This window comes from Amphiura filiformis, chromosome 8, assembly GCF_039555335.1.
Source record: "Amphiura filiformis chromosome 8, Afil_fr2py, whole genome shotgun sequence".
NCBI classification, from domain to species: Eukaryota; Metazoa; Echinodermata; class Ophiuroidea; order Amphilepidida; family Amphiuridae; genus Amphiura; species Amphiura filiformis.
This window is the reverse complement of record NC_092635.1, coordinates 2,405,894-2,429,114: the sequence shown is the minus strand read 5'-3', so window position 1 is coordinate 2,429,114 and position 23,221 is coordinate 2,405,894. Positions and strand designations below refer to the sequence as shown.

Sequence of the window (23,221 nt, the reverse complement as noted above, 5' to 3'; positions counted from 1 at the left end):
GATTTTGAAATAGATTTTTGAAAATAGTTTGGAATTTGATATGTTTTGAAAACTTGTAATTATATTTCTGGAATAACTTTTTAAATACTCAACTTCAGTTAAATCTGAAATAAATTTGCAAAATTTAAATGATTGATAAAAATAATAATAATAATAAAATTTTCTTAAATTCAAAACAAAATTAAACCAAATTGTAGAGTAAGATTTTATAGTATGTATTGTGTGCTCAATGTTGACAGGGATTGTCTTGCAAGGTCTGCCTGGTGCATGGTGTTAAGTCTTCTTTAAAATGCTTAAAGCAAGGTGCTGGAGACCTGGTGGAAATGTTCGTGTCACAAGACTAATAATTGTTTGGCAATGATGAGTGCACTAAAATGACTTAGGTATGGCATTGGTCGATCTAACCAGTTCAAATCCTGTGCATTTTTTTTAATGACATTTTGGATTTTATTCAAATATTTGCAAATTTGATTCTCTTTTGAATGTTTTGAATTTGATAATAGTTCACAATTTAGATTGTTCACTTAATTCAGAAATTAAATTAAATTTCGAGGACGAAATTCTTTTCAGAGGTGGGGGTAGTGTAACGAAAATGGATTTTCGCTCATTCTCTAAAAATTGGTTATTTGAGATCGTGTGAGGCTTATGGTCTTATTTTTGTATTGTTACACGTACCTATCTCTGTTGGACTAGTTATCATGATTTTTGTAACCAAATTTTATCAATTTTGATTCGTCCTCGATTTTATAGATGTTCTGGTCATGCATTTTTATAAGCTTACTGAATGAAGAGTATGGTATTACTCACCAGTCACTGATTTGGTCGCCAGATTTTCATGATCCAAATTATTTTATTGTGCAAAGTAATAATAGTTTATAGCAAAGCACAGGTGGAAATACTACCTAAATTACTTTTATTGAAATCTGAAATGAATTTCAGCTCAAATTAATTGATTTAAAATGAGGTATTTCGTGCATATTTTCGATCTGGGAAAGTTTTGGTTTGTTTACATGTTGCCAGTTCTTTGTCGATTTGGGCGTAATTCTCTGAATCTAGTAAAGATTCTGTCAAATTTGCGACCCTGGTAACTCGCTTTTCATTCTGGAGAATCGACCCGTCTGGGGATGTCTATGGTCAGATTCTCGCTTGTCTGGGTTTGCGCCGCGTTCGTTTTTCATGTTTTTCAGTCAATCAGAAACTTTTTCGATGAGTGAGTTCTCGTGAGCAGAATGTGCTGTTTATTGCTCACGAGAAAGTACGATAAATTGCTCGCGAGCAAGGAAAGTGATTTTTCTGCTCACTCAACTCTCGTTTTGTGCGTGTTTTCGCGATAAATTGCTCACTATAAAAGCGGCTGCTCGCCAAAATTGCTCACTTTTTGGTTTGACGCTGCCAGGGCAGTCACGCCCCTGGTCAGCTCTGTCACAGCAGATTTGAAATGAGACTCATCGGGCATTGGAAGTGATTGCCACTCACTGCCGTAGCCTCGCTTTCCTTGACATTGGTTCACTAAATTTCAGCTTCGATGTGGAAGACATTTAATGCAATTTATGGGAACTTTCAGCCAAAAATGATGGTCAAAATGTAGCAGACGACATGCAGCCATGTCAGCAGAGTAAAGTGGGTTGTCATCTTCGAGCCTTTTTCAAGGCTAGCCTAGCTTTCTCCACTTCGTAGTTTAATAATTTTTGGTTCCCATGAATGCTTAATTGTCTCCCTCGAAGATAGGCCTATATAGAACTGCACCATTTTTAGCATCTTTACAGTCACAAATCGTCATAAATCGGTAAGCTTAGGTCACAAGCTTTACACAAGCCGAAATCCGGGCAAAACTACTCCCAATATTTATCGGTGACCCGAGGTTCCCATCACAGGCTAAGCTTTAATCATGAGCAATAAAAGTAATTGAAACACCCGGGTGAAACACAAACCGGCAACCAGCAACAATGGCATCATCGGACCAACGAAGTTTTGCCGTGACGTCACATGTAAATGGGCGTGACTAAAGCTTGCATCATGATGCCGTGTTAAAGCTCCGACAAGACGGAATGTATTTTTGGCCACGATTGGTCAAAAGGGTACATCTTGGCTGGACTCGTTTAGAAAAACGACGAATCACAGAGCTTGTCTTATAGCATCACCGGATGCGGAAGTGATCAATCTTATTCAGTGTATAGAAAGCAAATGTCCACATCACTGTCCAGCGATGCAACATTGAGCTGAAGATGCGTATCGCCATGATGACCAGAAAGTGGTAAGTAGTTGACTTTTACAGCTTTTATTTCTTAATATACCTAATAGTTACATATATTTTAACCATACAATGAAAATCTCCATACCTTTACAAGCATATTGATGCAGGACCTTAAGAAATACGAGGTATATTTTGTCTAAAATGATTATTCCCGTCAGGGAGGTGTAACCCCATGTCAGAAAATAATGGCAGATTGCTGCAATGTAGCCGCGCAAGAAAATTCGTGAAACAAATATTTTTTAGATGTTTTGTCATAAATATTGTGTCAGACTTGTTAAATATTAAAATAAAAAACATTTTACTAATTTTCTGTTTTGTGATTTAAAAGGTTTTTGTAATAAAAATATAGTTTTACAGTTATTATTTATAGCTGCTTGTAGAACTTCGGCAAAGTCGCTGATTATTTATGCTGTCCAGATGCTAAATTGAGTGTTAAGTGCGCACGTTCAGGGATTTTACAGCTGAATGCTGAGTGTGATGTGTAAGCATTATGGATTTTCATGCAAGCGTTCATATGGATTTGTATGCCTGACGTACCAGGTCATGAACCCCTGCTGGTCATAAACAATAGTTGGCTAATAGTGTATTGTTATTTTTTTATAAGGGTCGCCAATTCCCTGACTACTGTTGCTATGTGCCCTATATATTTGAATAATCAATATGAAATGTGTGTATTTTCATCATTATAGGCTGGTATTAATACATTTTGGAATTTAAAGTTCTTGGTTGAGTCAAACATCAAAATTTTCAGAAATGTCTGTTTAAAGACTTATGAGATCATTGAGATGGAAATTCAAATTATTATTTGTTATTATTTTTATTTATTTTTTCTTTTCCTTCAAAATATAAGAATTAATAAAGAAATAAAATAAAATAAAAACAAAGAGGATTGATAATTTAAAATTAAATAAATAAATAGCAATTCATTATATTTTAGAGGCCTCATAATACTTTGTTTATGTTCTCAATGTTCTGTATAAATAAATAAATTAATAAATAATTAAATACATGGATTTATTAATACATGAGAAATATGAGCAATTAGAAAGTTAAAAAGTAAGTAAATAAATTAAATAATGATAAATAATTTAGTAAATAAAAATAAAATTAAAAGAATAAAAGAGAACATTACATTGATTTGAATGGATAAAAAATAGCTTAGATTTATAGCAATTTGTTATATTTATACATAGAGGCCAAAATTATGTTTATTTTGTTTTGTTATTTCCTTTTTCTTTCAAAATATAACTTATAAGAATTAATAAAAATTAAGTTAAAAAAAGAAGAAAAAAGAAGAGAATTGAGAATATAAAATTGAATTGTTATTATTTTTATTTATTTTTCTTTTCCTTCAAAATATAAGAATTAATAAAGAAATAAAATAAAATAAAAACAAAGAGGATTGATAATTTAAAATTAAATAAATAAATAGCAATTCATTATATTTTAGAGGCATCATAATAATTTGTTTATGTTTTCAATGTTCTGTATAAATAAATAAATTAATAAATAATTAAATACATGGATTTATTAATACATGAGAAATATGAGCAATTAGAAAGTTAAAAAGTAAGTAAATAAATTAAATAATGATAAATAATTTAGTAAATAAAAATAAAATTAAAAGAATAAAAGAGAACATTACATTGATTTGAATGGATAAAAAATAGCTTAGATTTATAGCAATTTGTTATATTTATACATAGAGGCCAAAATTATGTTTATTTTGTTTTGTTATTCCCTTTTTCTTTCAAAATATAACTTATAAGAATTAATAAAAATTAAGTTAAAAAAAAAAGAAGAAAAAAAGAAGAGAATTGAGAATATAAAATTGAATTGTTATTATTTTTATTTATTTTTTCTTTTCCTTCAAAATATAAGAATTAATAAAGAAATAAAATAAAATAAAAACAAAGAGGATTGATAATTTAAAATTAAATAAATAAATAGCAATTCATTATATTTTAGAGGCCTCATAATATATTGTTTATGTTCTCAATGTTCTGTATAAATAAATAAATTAATTAATAATTAAATACATGGATTTATTAATACATGAGAAATATGAGCAATTAGAAAGTTAAAAAGTAAGTAAATAAATTAAATAATGATAAATAATTTAGTAAATAAAAATAAAATTAAAAGAATAAAAGAGAACATTACATTGATTTGAATGGATAAAAAATAGCTTAGATTTATCGCAATTTGTTATATTTATACATAGAGGCCAAAATTATGTTTATTTTGTTTTGTTATTCCCTTTTTCTTTCAAAATATAACTTATAAGAATTAATAAAAATTAAGTTTAAAAGAAAAATTAAAAAAAAGAGAATTGAGAATATAAAATTGAATTAATAGATTACAATGTAGCAGTTCGTTATATTTTAAAGGCCACATAATATTTTGTTTATGTTCTTAATGTTGTATATAAATCAATCAATAAATAAATACATGGATTACTTAATACATGAGAAATATGAGCAATTAGAAAGTTAAAATAAAATAATGATAAATAATTAAGTAAATAAAATGAAAGCAATAAGAGAGAACGTTACATTAATTTTGAATGGATAAAAATAGCTTAGATTTATAACAATTCGTTATATTTATAGAGGCCAAGATAATATTTATTTTGTTTAGTTTTCTGTAGGCCCCTATTTATAAATAAATGGATAAATTAATGATTATGTAAATGAATAGATGAACTTATGTTATGCCAAAAGATTTATGAAGTAAATAAACAAAAAATGTACAGTTAGAAGATAAATAAATACATAAATGTATGAATATGCATAATAAATAAAGTACGGTAGTAAATGTGAAATAGGTAGATACAAATGATAAATAAATATTTATTTATTAATAAGTTGATTTATCAATTAATAAAAAAAACCTAAACAAAGAAAAGAATTAAAGAATTTCCATCTGCCCTCACAGTAAATTGAGTTGAATTGAAATTAACAAAAAGACAAATAGAAGAAAGCTATTTGATTACTGCTGTGATAAACAATGCTACTCTCATTCCCAAACAAAAGAATTCTAATATTATACAATTCCAAAATCGTAAAAGAATTCCCACGTGACCCATGATTTACTTCATCCACTTCCATGTTCACATCCTGCAATTGTGGTCAGTGTATGCACAATTTGTTTCTGATGAGGTGAATAAAATTAAGGATGTCAGCCCCACGTGTAACAGCAACAGTGATGGAAAAACGTGGATCGTACGAAACCAAAATAATCCTATTTTAAAAACAAAAGTATGATAACTTTTGTTCAGTGTCAGTAAGTTGTAATTCACATTCATGTGCATCAAACAAATGTTTACTTATTTCTGATCAAATCTAACCACATTTGTGGCGTGAATGCATATTATGATGCATGAAAGTGTATGCCGGTTTCATCATGTTCATGCATGCATGTGTCAGTCAGTGTACATGTATGTTGGGTAAGCTTACTGTTCATGTCTTTTCACTAGTCCCTGGCTTTTGTCGAATTCAAGGTCAAGGTTAAGGACATTGCACATTCAATAAATTGCATTTGTTCACATTGGGGGGGGGGTACATTGGGTATGTCGAAAGGGTCAAGCCTTCAAGCAATTTCATGATTTTTGGCAGGCCGAGACCGAGAGCCGGAGCCTGGTTCGTGCACTCTCTCTGTCACGTAAGCGGTTCCGTTGTCCGTCCCCATGCGCATATTTTGGGGGGGCGCCAGCCCCCGGGGTCAAAGTAGGGGTGGCAAAAACGAAGGGGCGACGGAAGAAGGGGCAGCAAAAACAAGGGCGGAGAATGAAGAAGGGGCAGCAAAAACAAGGGCGGCGGATGAAGAAGGGGCGGCAAAAAGAATTGGTAAAGAAAAAAGGGTGGAAAATGTGAAAAAGCTAAAGAATGGTACTATACAGTAACAGTGGCATACCGTGGCTGCTCCAACCCCGGGGGGCTTAAGAAAAATCAATTTTGCCGCCCCTTCCCCAACAGCCAACAGCCCGAAAAGGTTGACCCAATTTTTCCAGCGGCGGTGGTTTGAAAAAGTGAAGAGCAAAAAAAGGATTTTCAGTGCTAGCCCCCTAAATTAGCACCAAATTTTGATGTATTAAAGCACCAATTTTTTTTCTCCAATTTGGTACCGCACCCGTTACCTGCCGAAAAATGCGCTGGTACCGGGCACAAAATTACCCTAAAATGACACCCCTAGCTGCTAGTGTTATAAAAAATTCTCAAATGATGAAAACAGATTTTTCAAAAAGTTGCTGAATTCTGCAGCTCTGAATGCAATTTGGTCAAAAACTTGTCTTTATTTTTTGTGACTACTGTACATGTATTTGAATGTTATTTAGTACGGTAAAATATCGGACAAAATATTTACTTGCTTTTCTAACATTTAGCAGCTTTTGCATCGATTTCAAAATGTCATAGCTTTTATTATCTTGGACTATAAATAGCATGTTTATATTTACCGTACTGACGCGAGTATAGTCCCACCCCGTTTTTGGGTGAACATTTGTCAAAATTGGGGGGTGGGACTATACTCGAATTTCAAAAAAAAAAAAAAAAAAAATTTAATTTTTTTTTAAAGTTTTTTTTTTCTTTTTCGGTTTTGTAGTGTCCCTAGACCTAGACCTAAATGCTAGGAAAAAAAAAAAAAAAAAAAAAAAAAAAAAAAAAAAAAAATTCAAGATATTTTGTATTTTTAATATGAAAATTGATAATTTGTATTCATGTCATAGTCTATTAATGATTTCAAAATGCATTGAATTTGAATGCATTTTGAAATCATTAATAGATTATGACATGAATACCAAGTATCAATTTTCATATTTTTTTTTAGGTCAACCATGAATGATCCTAGCATTTAGGTCTAGGTCCTGGGACACTCAAAAGCCGAAAAAATAAATAACTTAAAAAAAAAAATTAAAAAAAATTCTGAAATTTTTCGAAAATTTGGGGGTGGGACTTTACTCGAAGGTGGGACTATACTCGCGTCAGTACGGTAGTTCCGGTATCTAATGGACTTGAAATTTTTCTAAAATGTTGGCAAAATGTTGCCGAATTTGGCAGCTGTGAATTGCAATTTGATCGAAGAATTTTCTGTTTATGGCAAAATAGGTATCTAATGGACTTGGGAAATTTTTCTAAAATGTTGGCAAAATGTTGCCGAATTTGGCAGCTGTGAATTGCAATTTGATCGAAGAATTTTCTGTTTATGGCAAAATATTGTTAACTTTAAAGGCCCATTCAGTGATTTGCTCATCCGGACGATCGTAAAAATCATCAAAATTCAGATTTTGGTACCTTTGTCATTGTCATAGATGTGCTACATTGTAACATAGCCTGCAAGTGGTTCAGCCGAAATTTAAGACAAAATAAGATATTTCACACGAATCTGTAATTTAGATACAGTATCTAATTTCTAAATTAGCTACGTGTATTTGAATGGGGCTTCAACTTTGTCAGTAGGCCTACTGCTGTTTTCTAATTTTGTCTTTTGCCAAATTTGTCATTTCAAAAATACATTATGACAATTCGAATGACTTAAGGGGGTACTACACCCCTTGATAAATTTGTGTCTATTTTTTCATTTTTCTCAAAAAATAATAACACACTGGTAAAAAAAAGTTATGTATATTATTGGGGCAAGGAATCCAATTACTACACTAAAATGTCAGTGATTCAAGACAAGCGGTTCAGTATATATGATAGGAAATGAGGTACATTATAGCGGTACCTCTTTTCTTATCATAAATAACGAACCGCTTGTCTTGGGTCACAGAAATTCCGTGTAGTAATTGGATTCCTGCCCTATAATATACATAACTTTTGTTACCACTGTGTTATTGGTTTTGAGACAAATGAAAAATAGACACAAATTTATCAAGGGGTGTAGTACCCCCTTAACCTTCACTTTTAAGCAATTTATAAACAATTTTAATTTTTGGACACTTGCGCTGGGATCACTGAATGGGTCTTTAAGATATTTTCCTAACATTTTGCCAAACATTATCAACAAACTACCCATTAGGCTAGGCCTGCTAGAAAACGCGATTTTGGAGGCCAAAAACGCACCTCGATTTTCCAAAATACGCGAAAGTCCGCAATTTCCCACCAAAAACGCAAAATCTATAAAAAAAAAAAGGATTTTTTTTTTTTTTGCAATTTTTTTTTTTTTTTGGATTTGGAGAGTCCCTGGACCAAAATTCAAAGTTGTTCAAATTGAGTTATAAACCATGCCAATGTGTTCCCCTGCAAATTGGTAGAAATTATTTTTGTTGCAACATTCGTCCGAGTATAGTCGCATGTTCGAGTATAGCCGGGCCACCCGCCCATTTTTAGAAAAAAATCCAGATATTGTAAAATCAAATTTAAAAAAAAAACAATTTTAAAGTTATTTTTTCAGTTTATGAGTGTCCCTGGAACTAGACCTAAATGCTAGGATCAATCATGGTTGACCTAAAAATAAAATTGCATGATGTTTTGTGTTTTTATTATGAAAATTGATAATTTGTATTCATGAATTTGAATTTTTTTTGGGGGGGGGGTTCAATCATGAATGATCCTAGCATCTAGGTCTAGGTCTAGGTCCAGGGACACTCCAAAACCGAAAAAGAAATGAATAACTTAATTTTTTTTTTGAAATTTGTGTATAATCCCCCCTCCCCAATTTTGACAAATGTTCACACGGGTGGGACTATACTCGGACGAATATGGTAGTAATATTGTAAAAAATTGTACTTGGAATTTTTCAAAATTGTTAGCAAAATGTTAACAAATCCAGCAGCTCTGAATGCAAATTGGTCAAATATTTGAATGTTAAGTACATGTATGACAAAATGGTATTTTGTAACTTCTTATTTTTCTAGCATTTTGGCAAAAGGTTGCTGAATTTAGCAGCTTTGTTTAAATCCAATTGCAACCAAATTATGGTATTCTAGTTGCGCTTAGTCCTACTTGGCTGATCCTCGCTGGATGAAGGTTATATTAATTTATGGTGTACAGAAATGCCTCAGCTCCAGACCAATGGTACAAATGTACATTCAATTTGATCTGTTGGATGGCCAAAGGTTCTGTAAACATGTTAATTTTAAAACTTAATTTTTCCATATTTTCTTTTTTTTCTGTTACAGATTGCATAATTTAAATCATCACCATGGGGAAAAAGGCAAAAAGAAACATGCATGTAAAGGGAGTCCGTGGTGAAGTGAAGAGGTACTTCAAACAAGGTGCAACAAAACGCAAATATATGGTGGACTTGGTGGACGGAAGTGACGTAGTGTTTGAATGCAGGCAGAAAGTATTTGTTGGTCGTGGAAGTTTGAAAGATGGTGACAATTCTTACAAAGTTCACTCTGAAAGTCATCATAAAGAATACACAATCTCATGGCAGGCCCATCCAGTGATGTTGAATGAGCTGCAAATTTCCATCGCTGATCTGAAAAAAGGTGACACGTACTTTGTTGTGTGGCAGGTACTTGATGACTACCTTCAGCTTATACCTGCTCAAGTAGTGGATGTGTATGATACCTATGCCTGGATGAAACCTGATCCAAGTTGTCATGAGGGATGCCTGAAGGTTGATGGAGACAACATCTACAGGCTCAACAGAGACAAACATGAACTGCACCACGATGTTGAGACTCTTCAGGTAACTATGAACCATGATGAAGTCAATGTAGCTTGGCTTCTGCTGCAAGCTAGCCAGACGCAGCTGGAAAATTTAGGAACCACGTACACATCAACACTCCAGCAGTTGAAGCTGAAGTGCAAGGAGACGGACAAGCTAGAAGAAAAAATCAAAGAACTCAATGCCATCAACAAGGATGCTTCGGAGGCTATCCAACAGTTCCGGGCAAAGTTGGTGAAGTCCGAATCTTTGAACCAAGCAGCGAACACATTATACAAAGTAATATCAGAACAAAAGGACAAAATTGATGCCCAAGAAAAGCAACTGCTAGAATGTGATATTATAATAAGGGAACTTCAAGCAGCATATTATCAGCAAACTCAAGAACTAATTGCAGCTACTTCACATGTAGCAGAGTTAGAGAAACAGAATGCAGAACTTAAAAACACCATCAATGCTATGACATCTGAGTCACAGGCAGAGCAGCAGCAGAAAACAGACGATGCAGCTAAACGTGTGCAAGTTGACGAACTTGAAAAGGAAATTCATGAACTGAAAGAACAAGTAAGAGACATGACTGAAGAGAAGCAAAAGTTATACCAAGTGAATCATGGTGCATCTAACACTATCCATGTAACTGCTCGACCTGCTGGAACTCAGAAGAGAGGTGCCAGCTTTATACCACTTCCCCGGCCAACAAATCCAAGCAGCTCTGCTAACAGGAGGACCCTTAAGAGCAGATCAACTTGACCAGGTATGGTTTTTATTTTGATAGAATTGTATTGTAAATCTGCCGCACATCCCCATACATTCATTTCCACTAAGAAACACCTTCCTTGGGACATCTGTGCCTACAAAATTGGAGGGGGGCGTTTATTAGAGGGACGTGCATTTTTTACAGACAATACAGTATTTTAATTTTCCCATGACTTTCTGCCATTTTAGAAGCAAAATTGAATTTAAAAAAAAGTGCAGCGATTTATAGTGCGCTGCGCATAGGCACAACGCCTAGACATTGATCCACAAGCCTCAGCACACTTTACAGGTTGTCGCTGACCACTTCGGCCCCACATCATTCCATAAACCATTAAACAACAATTCTGGGACTTTGCTGCTTCAAGAGCGTACACCCTAAACATTCCACAAATAGCCTCCGCAACTTCTGTACCAATATTTTCAGAACATGTTACCGGAAACAAAATTTTATTTGTAGTAGGCCCCCCAAATGTTGTGTTGTAAAACAATGCATGTCCTACCTTTACCCTGCAAACTCTCTGCAGTTTCCAGCTTATTGACTGCATCCGATACAAAATCCAAAATTGCAGAATAAAATTAACATGGTTTTGGTAATTCTTATCTTAAATGTAGGTACTGAAGGCAGTGTCGGCAAAGGAGACCCCATCATCTGAGGACATTATTTCAACTTTGGCAGCATATCTGAGGAAACATCCTGAAATTGCCATACCAGCATGTCAGTCAGCTAGGATTACTTTTTCACAAGGTACAACCATTGTTCAAATTAATTTGTTTTTTACCTTAGGTGCACTTTTGCACCCCATTTTGAAAGTTGTGGTGCAATTTCATCTAATGCAGAGCAGTATGAAGTGCAGGGCACAGCTTTGGCTATTTAACTATTTACCGGTAATGTATTTTCCACCCAATATACCCGGGTGAAAAATCAATAAACTATTTAAATGTCCAAAGCTAATGTTAAATAGGGCACCTCCACCTAATGATTTACAATTTGGTTGGACACTTGCTGTCAACAGAGGCCTAAATATACTAGCCTATAGATGTAATTTAGCACACACACAGTAAAATGAATTTCAGTGTTTTGTTTAATTTTGAACAGTCTTTTTACTCTCTTGTGTTGCATAGCCAGGGGGTAGGGTGGGGGAAATATGAAATAGAAAAGTGCCCCCTGACAAATATTGAATGAGAACAACGGGAAGGCAAAGGAAAAGAAAAGAAGGGAAGGACGAAAGGAAAGAAGCTCCCTAAAATTGCCCAGTACTGCTTGATTCCCACCAAAATTTAAGAATGTACCGGTATCTGTATATATTCCACCAACATAAATACAGGGTTGAAATGATACAACCAAGAATTTTTTGTCTTTGATAACCCCCCCACCAAAACCAGGAAGGATTGTTTATTTTGCCCCCCCCCAACAAAGAAAGCTGGCTACACCTCTGCTTGCGTATTGCGTATTTGCTATGTACACAAATAACTATGTACCGGTACTGTACACAATACATAGTACAAAAAATAGAGAAAGCGGCAACTGGTCATGTAAAAACCTTGTTCATAATTTACCATTTTATTCTTTCTTGTTCATATTCCAGAATTGAATACTACAGAAGCTGTAGATTTGAAAGTGCTTCTGAAATTACCAATGAGCAAATTGCGTGATTTACGGCGTTTTTTGAGCAATCACAACATCAAACTCTTTCCATCTGAACGGCATATCTACGATGAACTGAAAGGTGAGAATCATTGCAATTGTTTGTAATTTGCATAATTAATGCATGCATATTTTGACAGTCTCGGAAAAAATGTGATGAATGTTTGTCAGGATTTGTATGGCTCTGGTAGGCCTGTGAAAGGAATGATGTGTGGCTCTTCAGTGCACTCAATTTCCTGTCATAGTTCACAAATGTGCAAATTAATTTAGCGTAGCTGATGTAAAGACCCATGTTGATTTTGAGTAAATAAGTAGTATTTTCACTCAAAAGGTACTGCGATTCATGACCACCATTTTGACCCCCTAGGTTACTGAATAAATACAGCAGTTTTCTGAACTTTTCTAATTTTAATTTGAAATGGTCTATTGATAGCGATGTTTTTACAAGTATGTACCTGCAGATTACCCAATTAATTAGTAGACAAACTGATCACAAACATGCAAAAATTCCTGGTCAAAAAGCAAAAGCTCCCCACCAGAAACCTTTTCCATGGATGCAAAACTTGAGTTTGTGGTTAAACTAAAGCCAAGAATTTTTTTGGAAAATCACGGAATTTGGAAGTAAAGCGGAAAACACATTTCTGAGAAAAAAATAAAGAAATAAGTAAAAATGACCTAGAAAAAGAAAAAAAAATACAATTGAAAATAAATAAATAAAATACTAAATGAAATGGGTCTTCAAAATTCATCAAAATAAAGTAAAATCCATCATAGATTTACTGTACACACTGCTCGAGTATCCCACAATCTTTTACGAAGGTAAAGCGGAATTTAGCATTTGATCATGTTTTTTGAGGTGGACCCAATTGCGTCACATCTTGCAATTTGTCAAAAATCAACACCTTTTTTGTATTTCTGATTATATTTCTAAAAGTTTTCACCCAAACTATGTAAAAGTATACATTTTTATAAAGCATATATTTTCAGGAATGCAAATCTGTAAAGTTTGAGTGGATATACAGGGCTTTAGCCTTGGCTTTAGGTTAAACCCACCTTAACTCTGGCACATGGTTTCAACTGATGATATAACTCACAGCGTGCAAAGGGGATCGATATTCTTAGTTTCATATCTCCCCTAAATGACTGCAACCATGAACTTGAACAATTAAAGAATCTGAAGATATAATAATAATCTGATGCCCCGTCAATTCACAATGAACAGGCAGGGATATTTTTTTTACCAGGAGTACATTTTTAAATGATCATTCTTTCTTTGTTGGTGATCTTCACAGCTCGTCAAACAATGTCGCCAGAGGTGGTGGAAATAGGTGTGCTTCAACTTCAGCAGACTTCGCAGAGCCCTGTCAGTGGTGTTGCCTTTGCTAGGGTAAAAAACTTAAGGGAGTACTTAACCGATGTAATCAACAAGCAATGCCAACTTGGAAACATAATGACTCATCCATCTTTTGAAGATGAAATATGGCTGAAGATTGGGGTAAGTCTCTTTATTTCTGGTGTACATGTCTTTGTGACCAGTCCTGTATTCCTAATTTATAAACAGCAATATATAAATTATTGATGGAGAGAAATGGAGGTTGGCATTATATGTCTGGAGAATTGACCTAGCACAGTTGGTGGTCTTCCTGTACTTTTCAATTGTAAGGCAGTTGACAGCAAAAAATGTTGCTCAAAATTTGCTGTGTTTTACCGAATAAAAACCATTATAAAATGAATGGCTCTTGGTAAATTTTTAAACACTTTTGGTAACTTTTCTCTAAAATCAGTTTGTCATAAAATAATTATGTAAGTTACAGGATCCACCCATCTTCAGACTTTTGGCAGTAGTCATTTTTATGAAAATTCATGAATACCAACATCTTGTTTTCCTATTCATTTGTATGGGGTGAATGCTTATCTAGATACTTTTTGTCAGGCCCGTGTGCAGAATTTCATTTGAGGGGGGGTGCTGATTTTGAAAAAGTGAAAATTTTGTGAAAAGTGGACTTGACTTTCTTCCCGAAATTTGGACATTTTTTGTCAAAAAATGCATAAACCTGATTCTGAAAGTTTTGGGACTTTTTGTATACTTTTCCAAATGGGGGGGTGCACACAGGCCTGCTTTTTGCTGTACCTCATGGTGATTTATAACTAGCTATTTATAAATAATGAATACAGGACTGGTGACCTGCTCTTACAAAAGGAATGGGAAGTTGCCAGATTTTATACAGATATTTTAGGCTATTTTAAAACACATGTACACCACTTATAGAAGATATCAACTTAGCCTTCAAATATCATTTCGGCCTTAAATTTCACATTGGGTTAGCTTGATAGAGTCATATACTTGAATTAAAGTCTTCATTCCCTGAATGAGAGATGCATAATGTGCATGGGCAGGAAAAACCTATACTTTGATTAGCTCGTAATTGGATGGAAAATGATAGGCTTTTACCACTACGCTGAAACCTTAGACCCATGTTAAGAGTGATATACTTGATCTGTGTGAACTATATTTTGTGTGAACATTAAAGAAAGTAGACAATTAAAGACAAATAAAATATATTGATATTATTCCCGATATTATACATGTAAGGCCCACCGATTACGAGCTGAACAAGCTATATACATGTGTCCTTGGCCTCTGAACATGATTAAAGCAAAACCTCCTATGTAACCTATTGCAGTTTTGTTTTAAACATGTTCAAGGGCCATGGACGATAATTATCTTATCATGTTTGTTCTGACCTGTAACTGGGTCCGAATGTAAAATAAAATGGGTTGTTCTTTGATTGTGTCTCAAACTTTGAGTCAAACCCTATGCGTGCATTTGTTTCGCCTAACACGTCCATTTCTTCTTCTTTTTTTTTCTTTTTTTACTGCATAATTATGAAATTCTGAGAGATATTTAGAGAAAAGTTATGTGACTCGATACTAATTGTCGTTTCCTTTGATCTTGTGATGCAGTTTTAAATCAAATGCCTGTGATATTCTTGCTCTTCTGTATCATGTATTTATCAAATTTCTTCCATTTGTTAATTCTGTAGGGTGACAAGGAGGCTCCTCCACCAAGCTTGTGGCCCAGTTTGCCAACCAGAAAAATGGTAATTCGCCGGACGCTACCAATATTTTAGCAATGTTTAATGCTACGGATACCTACAATAATTTGAATGAGGTATTTTCAATATATTACGATCAGCTTGCTGAACTCATGAATATGAAAACAATTGTCGTTAATGGGGTTGAAAAACCCTTAAGAATCTTCCTGTATGGGGATTACGAATTTTTATGTAAATATGTGGGTCACATGGGACCGGCATCAAGCCACCCATGTCTGTGGTGCAACATCACACTACAGGAGTTAAGGAAACCCACAAGTGGAGAACCCCATTGTCCCAGGGTGAAAGAAAACCAGTGGAATCAAAATGCCAACTGGGCCAAACCAAGGTCTGCTGAGCAGTATGTTCAGGACTACGCCGATTTGTCATCTGACAGTGGTACTCGACCGATAACAGGACACATGTACCATTCCATTTCCAAGAGACCTCTTTTCCCATTGTGTGCAGGAGTAGATCACATTGTTCCTCCCTCTCTACATATTCTTCTTGGATTAGTTGTACGGTATTTTAACCTTCTTGAACTTGAATGCCGTAAGCTGGACCAAGGAGGTTTGGAAGAGAGGGATTTGGAACAATGCGCTGAATGGTGGGCTGCTTCAGAACAGGCAAAAAAGCTCGAAAATGAGTGTTCTGAAGCCAAGTCTGCATTGGCGGCTGATGAGAAGCTTCTTCAGTGCTTTGTGAGGGCAAAGAGAGGCAGGAATATAAAGGGTTTGACATCAGACCCTTGTTCCATGCCTCTTTGCGCTCTTGCCTCATCAGTCCCTGCAGAGGTTGATCGAAACAATGTTCAGTGGATCAGATGCACACGGTGTGGAAAGGGGGATGAAATGGGATGGTATCATGCGTACTGTGTAGGCATCAAAGAGGCTGAGATTGACTTGCCATGTTATAATGAATGGACTTGTCAGGTTTGTACCGATGAAATTTCTGGCCCTGATGATGTTATTCCCTGTCAGGAAGAAAGGGTGACTTCCAACAAAGCACTGGTAAAGGAGAAGGAAGCAGCGTATGCCAAGGCAAAGGATAAGCTTGACAAGGTGTACGACAAGATTGCAAAAGCTAGAGGACAGTATGAAAAAATGTTGAACGAGCGATTAGAAAATGACTTGCATGTGAAACGTCAAGCTTACCATAGCCAGTGCTTTGTTGGAAACCACTGCAAAGCTATTGTGGATAACCCAGAGGTACTACTACAAGATCTTCCTGATGGGGAAATGAAGAATAAGTTTCAGGGCTTATTCGGACGCCTTCGAAAAATTTTCAAATTGTTCAAGGCAGATTTCCTTTCTGAGGAAGAAGTAAGAGAACTGTGTGTTAGGTGTTGGGAATTAGGTTATTTTGTCCCAAAGAATTTTCCACTCCAGACCGTGCCACCCAAATTACACATGCTCATATGTCATGTCCCTGAAATAGCGATGAAGTGGAAGACAATCGGACTTCTCTCAGAACATGGACTAGAAAGTATCCATGCAGTAATAAATTCCATGGAACGAGTATATTGTACAGTTAGAGATAAAACGGAGCATATGCGTTTGGTGTTTGGAAGCCATCAGCAGAGAACAGTCACAGCAAAAACTGGTCTAGAGGTGCCACCTGTCAAAATTAGGGTGTGCAGAGGTGATATAGTGCCAAATTGTAAAGGAAGGTATGTAACAAATACTGACAAGAAAACACGAACATGTAAGCAATGCAAACATGTCTTAGTTTTAGAGTCCAAGTAATTTATTTATAAGATTTGCATCTAGTCCATGTTCTGGGAGAAGTCCTATAATTGTCTTCCACTTCATCACATGGCATTGGAGACAATCTGGAGAGAAATATAAGTATTAAGTGGAAAGATTTTATTGAAAAATGCAAGTGTTCCAGAGATATTACATTTCAGGTTTTAACCTGATTTAATTTTTCTTTCAAGAGTTCCTCATTGTAATATTGATAACTGCCATTTTCCTTACTGCAAATTAACATGCCGTCTTCAATTTGTAATCTGAGTAACATGCACAATTAAAAGATGAATCAACTCAGACTAATAACACCATGCTTGTTTGGCAATGTTTCGACAGTTACGTGTTATGGACCATTGTGATATATCCATTATGTATTTTATTGACTTGAGCAAAAAAATGAATCATTTTCAATCAAATGAAAAGTATTTTCAAAATTAAGCTCAGAATGTAGGAAAACATACAATGAAACTAAGAAAAAAAGTCTAAAAACAGTAATTGTATTTGTAATTTTTTCTAAATCCAACATCGTGAAAGAAAAAATATTTCCTTATAAACTATACATTCTGCATTTTGGCTTGGATTTCAAGCAGTGCGCTTTAACTTGGGGAAATCTAACATTGAAATGTAATGTTTTGACGATTCAAAATGAGACAGCAGCATTTTAAAGGAGGATTTTGTGATCCTAGCATCCTCTTTTAATGACATTTTTTTTACTAGATATCCACGAAAAAAGCTTATTCCCAAAATTTCAGTTGATTCCGATTTTGCATTTGCGAGTTATGCATGATTATGTGTATTACGCAGCTCCATAGGCCACTGTTGTAATTTCGTTCTGGTATACCAGAACGATTCAAATTTGGCGATACTTTTGCCAAACAAATCCAGGTATCCAGTGGTATAAAAATCTCAACTTTTTTTGAGAAAAGTGGTGGGATGAGGCTGTGGATCACAAAATGCCCTTTTAAGCATACACATGTAAGTAACCTTCATGTTCCAGTGTTTGTACATGAAATTTGTGAATTTGAGCAAAACATTAAAATTACATAGTGCTCTATACATTCTGATACAGGAATTGCTCATTTTATTAAGAATGTAAAAGGCATAATTTCACATGGGTATACTGTTATGGTCATTTTAGAGAGAGTATTTTTTTATTTTTGTGGTAATTGTACCTGAAGAGCATGCTATGTTTTTTGGTAAACTTAAAACACTTGACATGTTATACACAGGTTCAGCAGGGGGTACAAATTCATGGTTCAAAGGTGAAATCCTCAGAATTGCAATTGACAATGACTTGGGTAGAGCCTATGTTTATGATAGAGTGTACATTGGACAGTTTGATATTTGTGTGTGTAAATATTAATATGAAGATGAAGAGGAACCAGTTTATCCTTTGTTTAGAGACTGGGAAAATACCACCGGCGTGTCCAGGATCTTTTCCTGCGGGGGGCTCAGTCCCTCTTTCAGATTAATGCGGGGGGGTTAACGGCTAAAATTGCCAAAAAACGGCTGATTTTACATGATTTTTAACAAAGTGCGGGGGGCTTCAGCACCCAAAGCCTCCCCCCTGGACACGCCACTGAATACGGATATTGAAATTGTATTAAGACAAGTGCAAGCTGGTTATTGGCTTGGGGCTTGGCATACCCCTCCCCTGCATAACCCAAAAACATTTTTAAAAGTTTAATATTCTGCAAAAAGTTTTGGGTGTTTTACTTTTCATGACAGTCAAGTTAGCTCAAGAGAATCGCAAGCAGCTGCTTGTACATTTTTCTAGTATGCAAATTGTGAGAAAACAGTTCCTAACAGTCAAGTTGGCTCAATCGATAAGGCGTTCGACTATGGTGCGAGGAGAGGTTGTGGGTTCGAACCCTCGTGGGTTAGTTAGTTTGTAATAGGATGTGCGCTCTTCAAGCTGCAAAGTCCCTGTGTTGTTGTTAAATGGTTTATGGGATGATGTAGCTGTAGTGGTCAGCAACATCCTGTAAAGTGTGCTGAGGCTTGTAGATAACGTCTAGGCATTGTGCTGGTGTGTAGCACCCTATAGATCACTGTACTTTTTAACCCTTTGTGTACTTAAGTGGAACCAAATTAGGCAAAGAGAAATACAAGCAGCAGCTTATATTGTTTTCTGGTATGCCAAGCCAATTTTTTTTTCATTGCAATAATTGCTTGTGAAAAAAAAGTGAAAATTATGTCTCAAAAGTTGCTTCCCATTTTGAAGCTGCAATTTCACAATAAGGAAACACAAGTACACCTTGATTGTTTTTCATTGTTATTTTATTATATCATTTAAAAACAACGGGAAAAACAACAATCAAGATATTCAGATCTCACTTTTATTCTAAGATGGTTGTGATGTAAATAAGAGAATATTATAGTTGAGTAACAATTGCATAATTTGAACTTCAGTATGATGCGGCACAAGTTAAAACTGGACTTTATGATGTTAAAAAGTGCAAGTTTTTGAATCATTTGTCCAACATCCAAAAGTTAAACCTATACTTGCAAATTCAGCTCATTACATGATTATCTTGTGATCTGAGAAGTATTGTACATTTGAGAAATAGTAATGAATAGAGTATATTGTAATTAAGTAACAGCTGTATATTTTGTACTTGAGTATGATATGGCACAAGTTGAGTTAACTTGAAATAAAGAGTTGTCTCTCAAACATTTTGCAGAAAGCTACATTATGTATGTCAGTGCTATGCTTTTTAGAATTTTGTTAGTAAAAGAATGCAAGTGCTATGCACGCTTTTAACTTTCAAACATCCTGTAAAAAACCCAGCTCACGACACTCACATATACTTATGTGCTGGTTTGAGAGACAATTAAAACATATATCATAGACATAATTATAACTTTGTGGTGAAAAAAGTCCACAAAATATTTTTCTAAAAATGTCATTTCAAGTTGATATTTTTTTTTGTGTTTTGGAGCATGCTGATTACAACAAACATTTTGTAATGCAAGTTTGCAGAATTTGGCTAAAAGTGCAGAATTCGGCAGACATGATGCTATGGAACAAAAGTCCAAAATGTTCGAAAATGTCAAGTTGATATTTTTAGGTATTTTAGAGCATGCTGATTACAACAAACGTTTCAATTTTTAAGTTTGTGATGCAAGGTTGCCGAATTCTGCTGACATGACGTTTTGGAAAAAATCCTGAAATATTTTCCGAAAATATCAATTCAATTTAATATATTTATATGTTTTGGAGCATGCTGATTACAACAAATTTAAAATTTTGTAATGCAAAGTTGTTGAATTTGACTAAAACTGCAGAATTCTCGCGGACATGACGCTTTAGAAAAAATATTGTCATTTCAAGTAAAAGTTGATATTTTAAGGTATTTTGGAGGATGCTGATTAATACAACAAAAATTTAAATTTATGTAATGGAAGGTTGTTGAATTCTGCAGATATGACACTTTGGAAAAAATTCTGAATATTTTTCCAAAAATAAATTCAATTTTAAAAATATATTAACATGTTTTGGAGCATGCTGATTAATTGTTAACATATAAATTGAACTTTTGCTGTCTCTTTCATCTAATACAAGTCATGAAACTTATACAGGGCAACCGTAAAGTCCAATTTACAAAATTCAAAAAGCTTTGCTTCAAATTGCCCACCCATTAATTTAAGCCTGTTTTTATGTACTACTGAAATTTTGGTTGTTGTCCCTATTATTATTTCAAATAGTTGTTTTTAATTTTTGCTTTTTTATGAAGCTGTAATAATTGGGATTGGTACTACTAGAATAGAGTGATAGTTTAATATTCTTTCCTGTATACAGTTTCAAACTTTATTTGATTCAGTGTCAATTTGTGCTTTGCAAATATTTTATTTAATCATGTACATGTACCATGATGTAATTTCTTGCACATTTAACTTAATAAAAATATTGTAATGCACATGAAGCCATGATACTTAAAACTTTGTGTGTGTGTGATTTATTTATTTATTTTTATTTATTTATTTATTTTTATTTATTTATTTTTTATTTTTTTTTTTTTTTTATTTTTTGCTTTTCCTTCTGGTAGCAAGTATATTCAATGCCATTCAATTTATAACAAAACTTTTAAAAGTAAATTTTAAAGTCAGAAAATTATAACTCGGCTTTCCTGTGGAATAAGGAAACAATAATGTGACATGCATGGTTAAAATAGCTTCATGACCAAGTTACACAGCAATTGACTATTGATTATTGATCACAAATCCTTGACTGCTACAAATCAATAAAGCATTTCAAGTGTGACACTTGACTTCCTGAATTTAAAGCAAGGCTGGCAACCAATTGTTACAGTGGAGATGATTGTTTATTTGAAGCTTCTGTAAATAGCACACTGACAATTCAAATTTAGAGAGGTTGACCAATTAGCTTTCTCTAGTCATGCTCATACTGAAGTGGATGGAGCTCATTGGTCAAGAGGGGCTGTCAAGTGGATTTACTTGAGCAACACATTAAGATGATGCTACATCATTTTTTGCCCATGTGTAAAAGTTGTGAGGTGGCCTAGGCTGCTGCCTTGCGACTTTTAGCGCCTGTAGGTGGCCTGGAAAGTTTAAGCTTACTTAGGCTCTTGGGCCTTCTGCTTCTCTTGGACATCTTGGTTCATCGTGACTGTTAAACAATGGTTTAATCATCTTAATTTAATTACGATAGAATATTAAAGGGGAAGTTCCTAGTCTTCAAGAAAGGCTAAGCTTAGCCTTGCATTATGATGTGCATGCATGCCATGCAGATGGTGGCTCTGAATTTAGGTGTTATGGATTAAAGGCACACTCGTGCGTTTTATGAATTAAAAGGAACTTCCTGTTTATTCTATCAAATTGTGCAGTTCTATACTTCAGAATCAAGGAAAGTACGTGGAAAATCTGCCAGTGACTTCAAAATTAATTAAATAGGCTGAAGCCTATTATTTTCTGGTTTCATTTACTGATTTCTATATCACAAAGAAATTTGACTTCTGATTGGCCTAAATTGCTCAATTGCCAAACTGATAGACAAGCTGGCATCAGTCGAAAGCTCCGCCATGAGTAATATTTTTAAGAACCAGTGAAATTAGCAATAAGAATAGTTCACCATTTTAGATGGCATTTCGTACAGTTTGTCTTTTGTCCAGTCGTTCCAGGTTCCGGTTCTCAGTATTCACCCAGCGGCCCAGCCGCGTTACATTATTGGCGGAGCTACACACAGCTGATGGGATGTTCAGACAAGACATACAACGAATAGTGAAATAAGCATACAGTTTATACGGTACATCACTTAGGCAAAAAAAAGGTGTTTGCTTGTCCTCCTCCGATCGACTGTCTCGGCAGTCCCGACCATAAAACTTTTTTGTTTTGAAAAAGTTTTTTTTTTACAATTTTCTCGAAAATGTCAGGAACTTTTCGTTTGAAAAACTGAAGATTTAAGGCCAGAGTAATGGAAGACACATTCGTTCACCCCAATTTGAGATTTCTTGATATTTATCAACACTAAGATGTATTCTTTCATTTGAAAGTGATAAAATACAACTTTCTAATATTTACTTGTATTTTTGCTTGATTTGTTTCACTCTTTCCAACTCTAAAAAGTCACATGGCTCAAGACAGCTTAGTAAATTGGCGGGAAATAATGAATCAGAAATGCGCGAATGCGAAATATTGTGATTACGTGCACGATTACAGCGTTGCGTGACGCGCACAACTCTGCCATTCGGTATGTTGTTCACGCCAGCAAATGTGGTGTAAACAAAACAAAAATTTGCAGTCAAAATGCCACTTAGATTTTTTAATTATTTTGAATTTTGGCGCACTGAAAGCAGACATAGATTTATTGGTGCAAAAGAATGCATATTTAGACCATGCACAAAATCGTTAAAATTTTTAGGATGATCTTATTTCATGTGGTTATACGCAAATATAATGTTCCAGACAATGCTAGTTAATAAATACATTAAGAAAAAGCACCTTAAAATTGTACTTTCTGTTTAGTATTCCATTTTGGACTTAAACTTTTTAATATGTTCTAGCAGCCCTATATAAAACTGTGACACTTGAAAGGCCATATCTCTGGAAACGTCCGATTAAAATTATTTAAACGGCAAAATGTTTC

General features: G+C 34.5%; 3 protein-coding genes across 6 annotated transcripts in view; 2 read left to right on the top strand and 1 right to left on the bottom strand.

Moving 5' to 3' along the window:
- Nucleotides 1-23,221, bottom strand: part of LOC140158506 (substance-K receptor-like) — a 201,988-nt gene that overhangs the window by 125,351 nt on the left and 53,416 nt on the right. The window lies entirely within an intron of this gene.
- Nucleotides 1,800-14,441, top strand: LOC140158504 (uncharacterized). Of its 4 annotated transcripts, none has more exons than XR_011859788.1 (5): nucleotides 1,800-2,254; nucleotides 9,375-10,625; nucleotides 11,240-11,372; nucleotides 12,214-12,354; nucleotides 13,565-14,440. XR_011859788.1 is itself a non-coding variant. In XM_072181605.1 (3 exons), exon 2 carries the CDS (start codon nucleotides 9,398-9,400, stop codon nucleotides 10,619-10,621), a length of 1,224 nt encoding a protein of 407 aa, XP_072037706.1. In that variant the 5' UTR covers nucleotides 1,800-2,254; nucleotides 9,375-9,397; the 3' UTR covers nucleotides 10,622-10,625; nucleotides 11,240-11,975. The 4 variants fall into 4 exon arrangements, 1 of the variants encoding a protein (XP_072037706.1); XR_011859790.1 differs by lacking the exon at nucleotides 1,800-2,254 and adding an exon at nucleotides 5,032-5,539 and having other exon boundaries at nucleotides 13,565-14,441; XR_011859789.1 differs by lacking the exon at nucleotides 1,800-2,254 and having other exon boundaries at nucleotides 8,798-10,625.
- Nucleotides 14,543-18,525, top strand: LOC140158503 (uncharacterized). The gene has a single exon (XM_072181604.1). The coding sequence runs from the start codon at nucleotides 15,406-15,408 to the stop codon at nucleotides 17,110-17,112; it is 1,707 nt and encodes a 568-aa protein (XP_072037705.1). The 5' UTR covers nucleotides 14,543-15,405; the 3' UTR covers nucleotides 17,113-18,525.

Coding starts and splice junctions, on each gene's coding strand:
- LOC140158504 (XM_072181605.1), top strand. CDS start 9,398: ATGGGGAAAAAGGCAAAAAGAAACATGCATGTAAAGGGAGTCCGTGGT.
- LOC140158503 (XM_072181604.1), top strand. CDS start 15,406: ATGTTTAATGCTACGGATACCTACAATAATTTGAATGAGGTATTTTCA.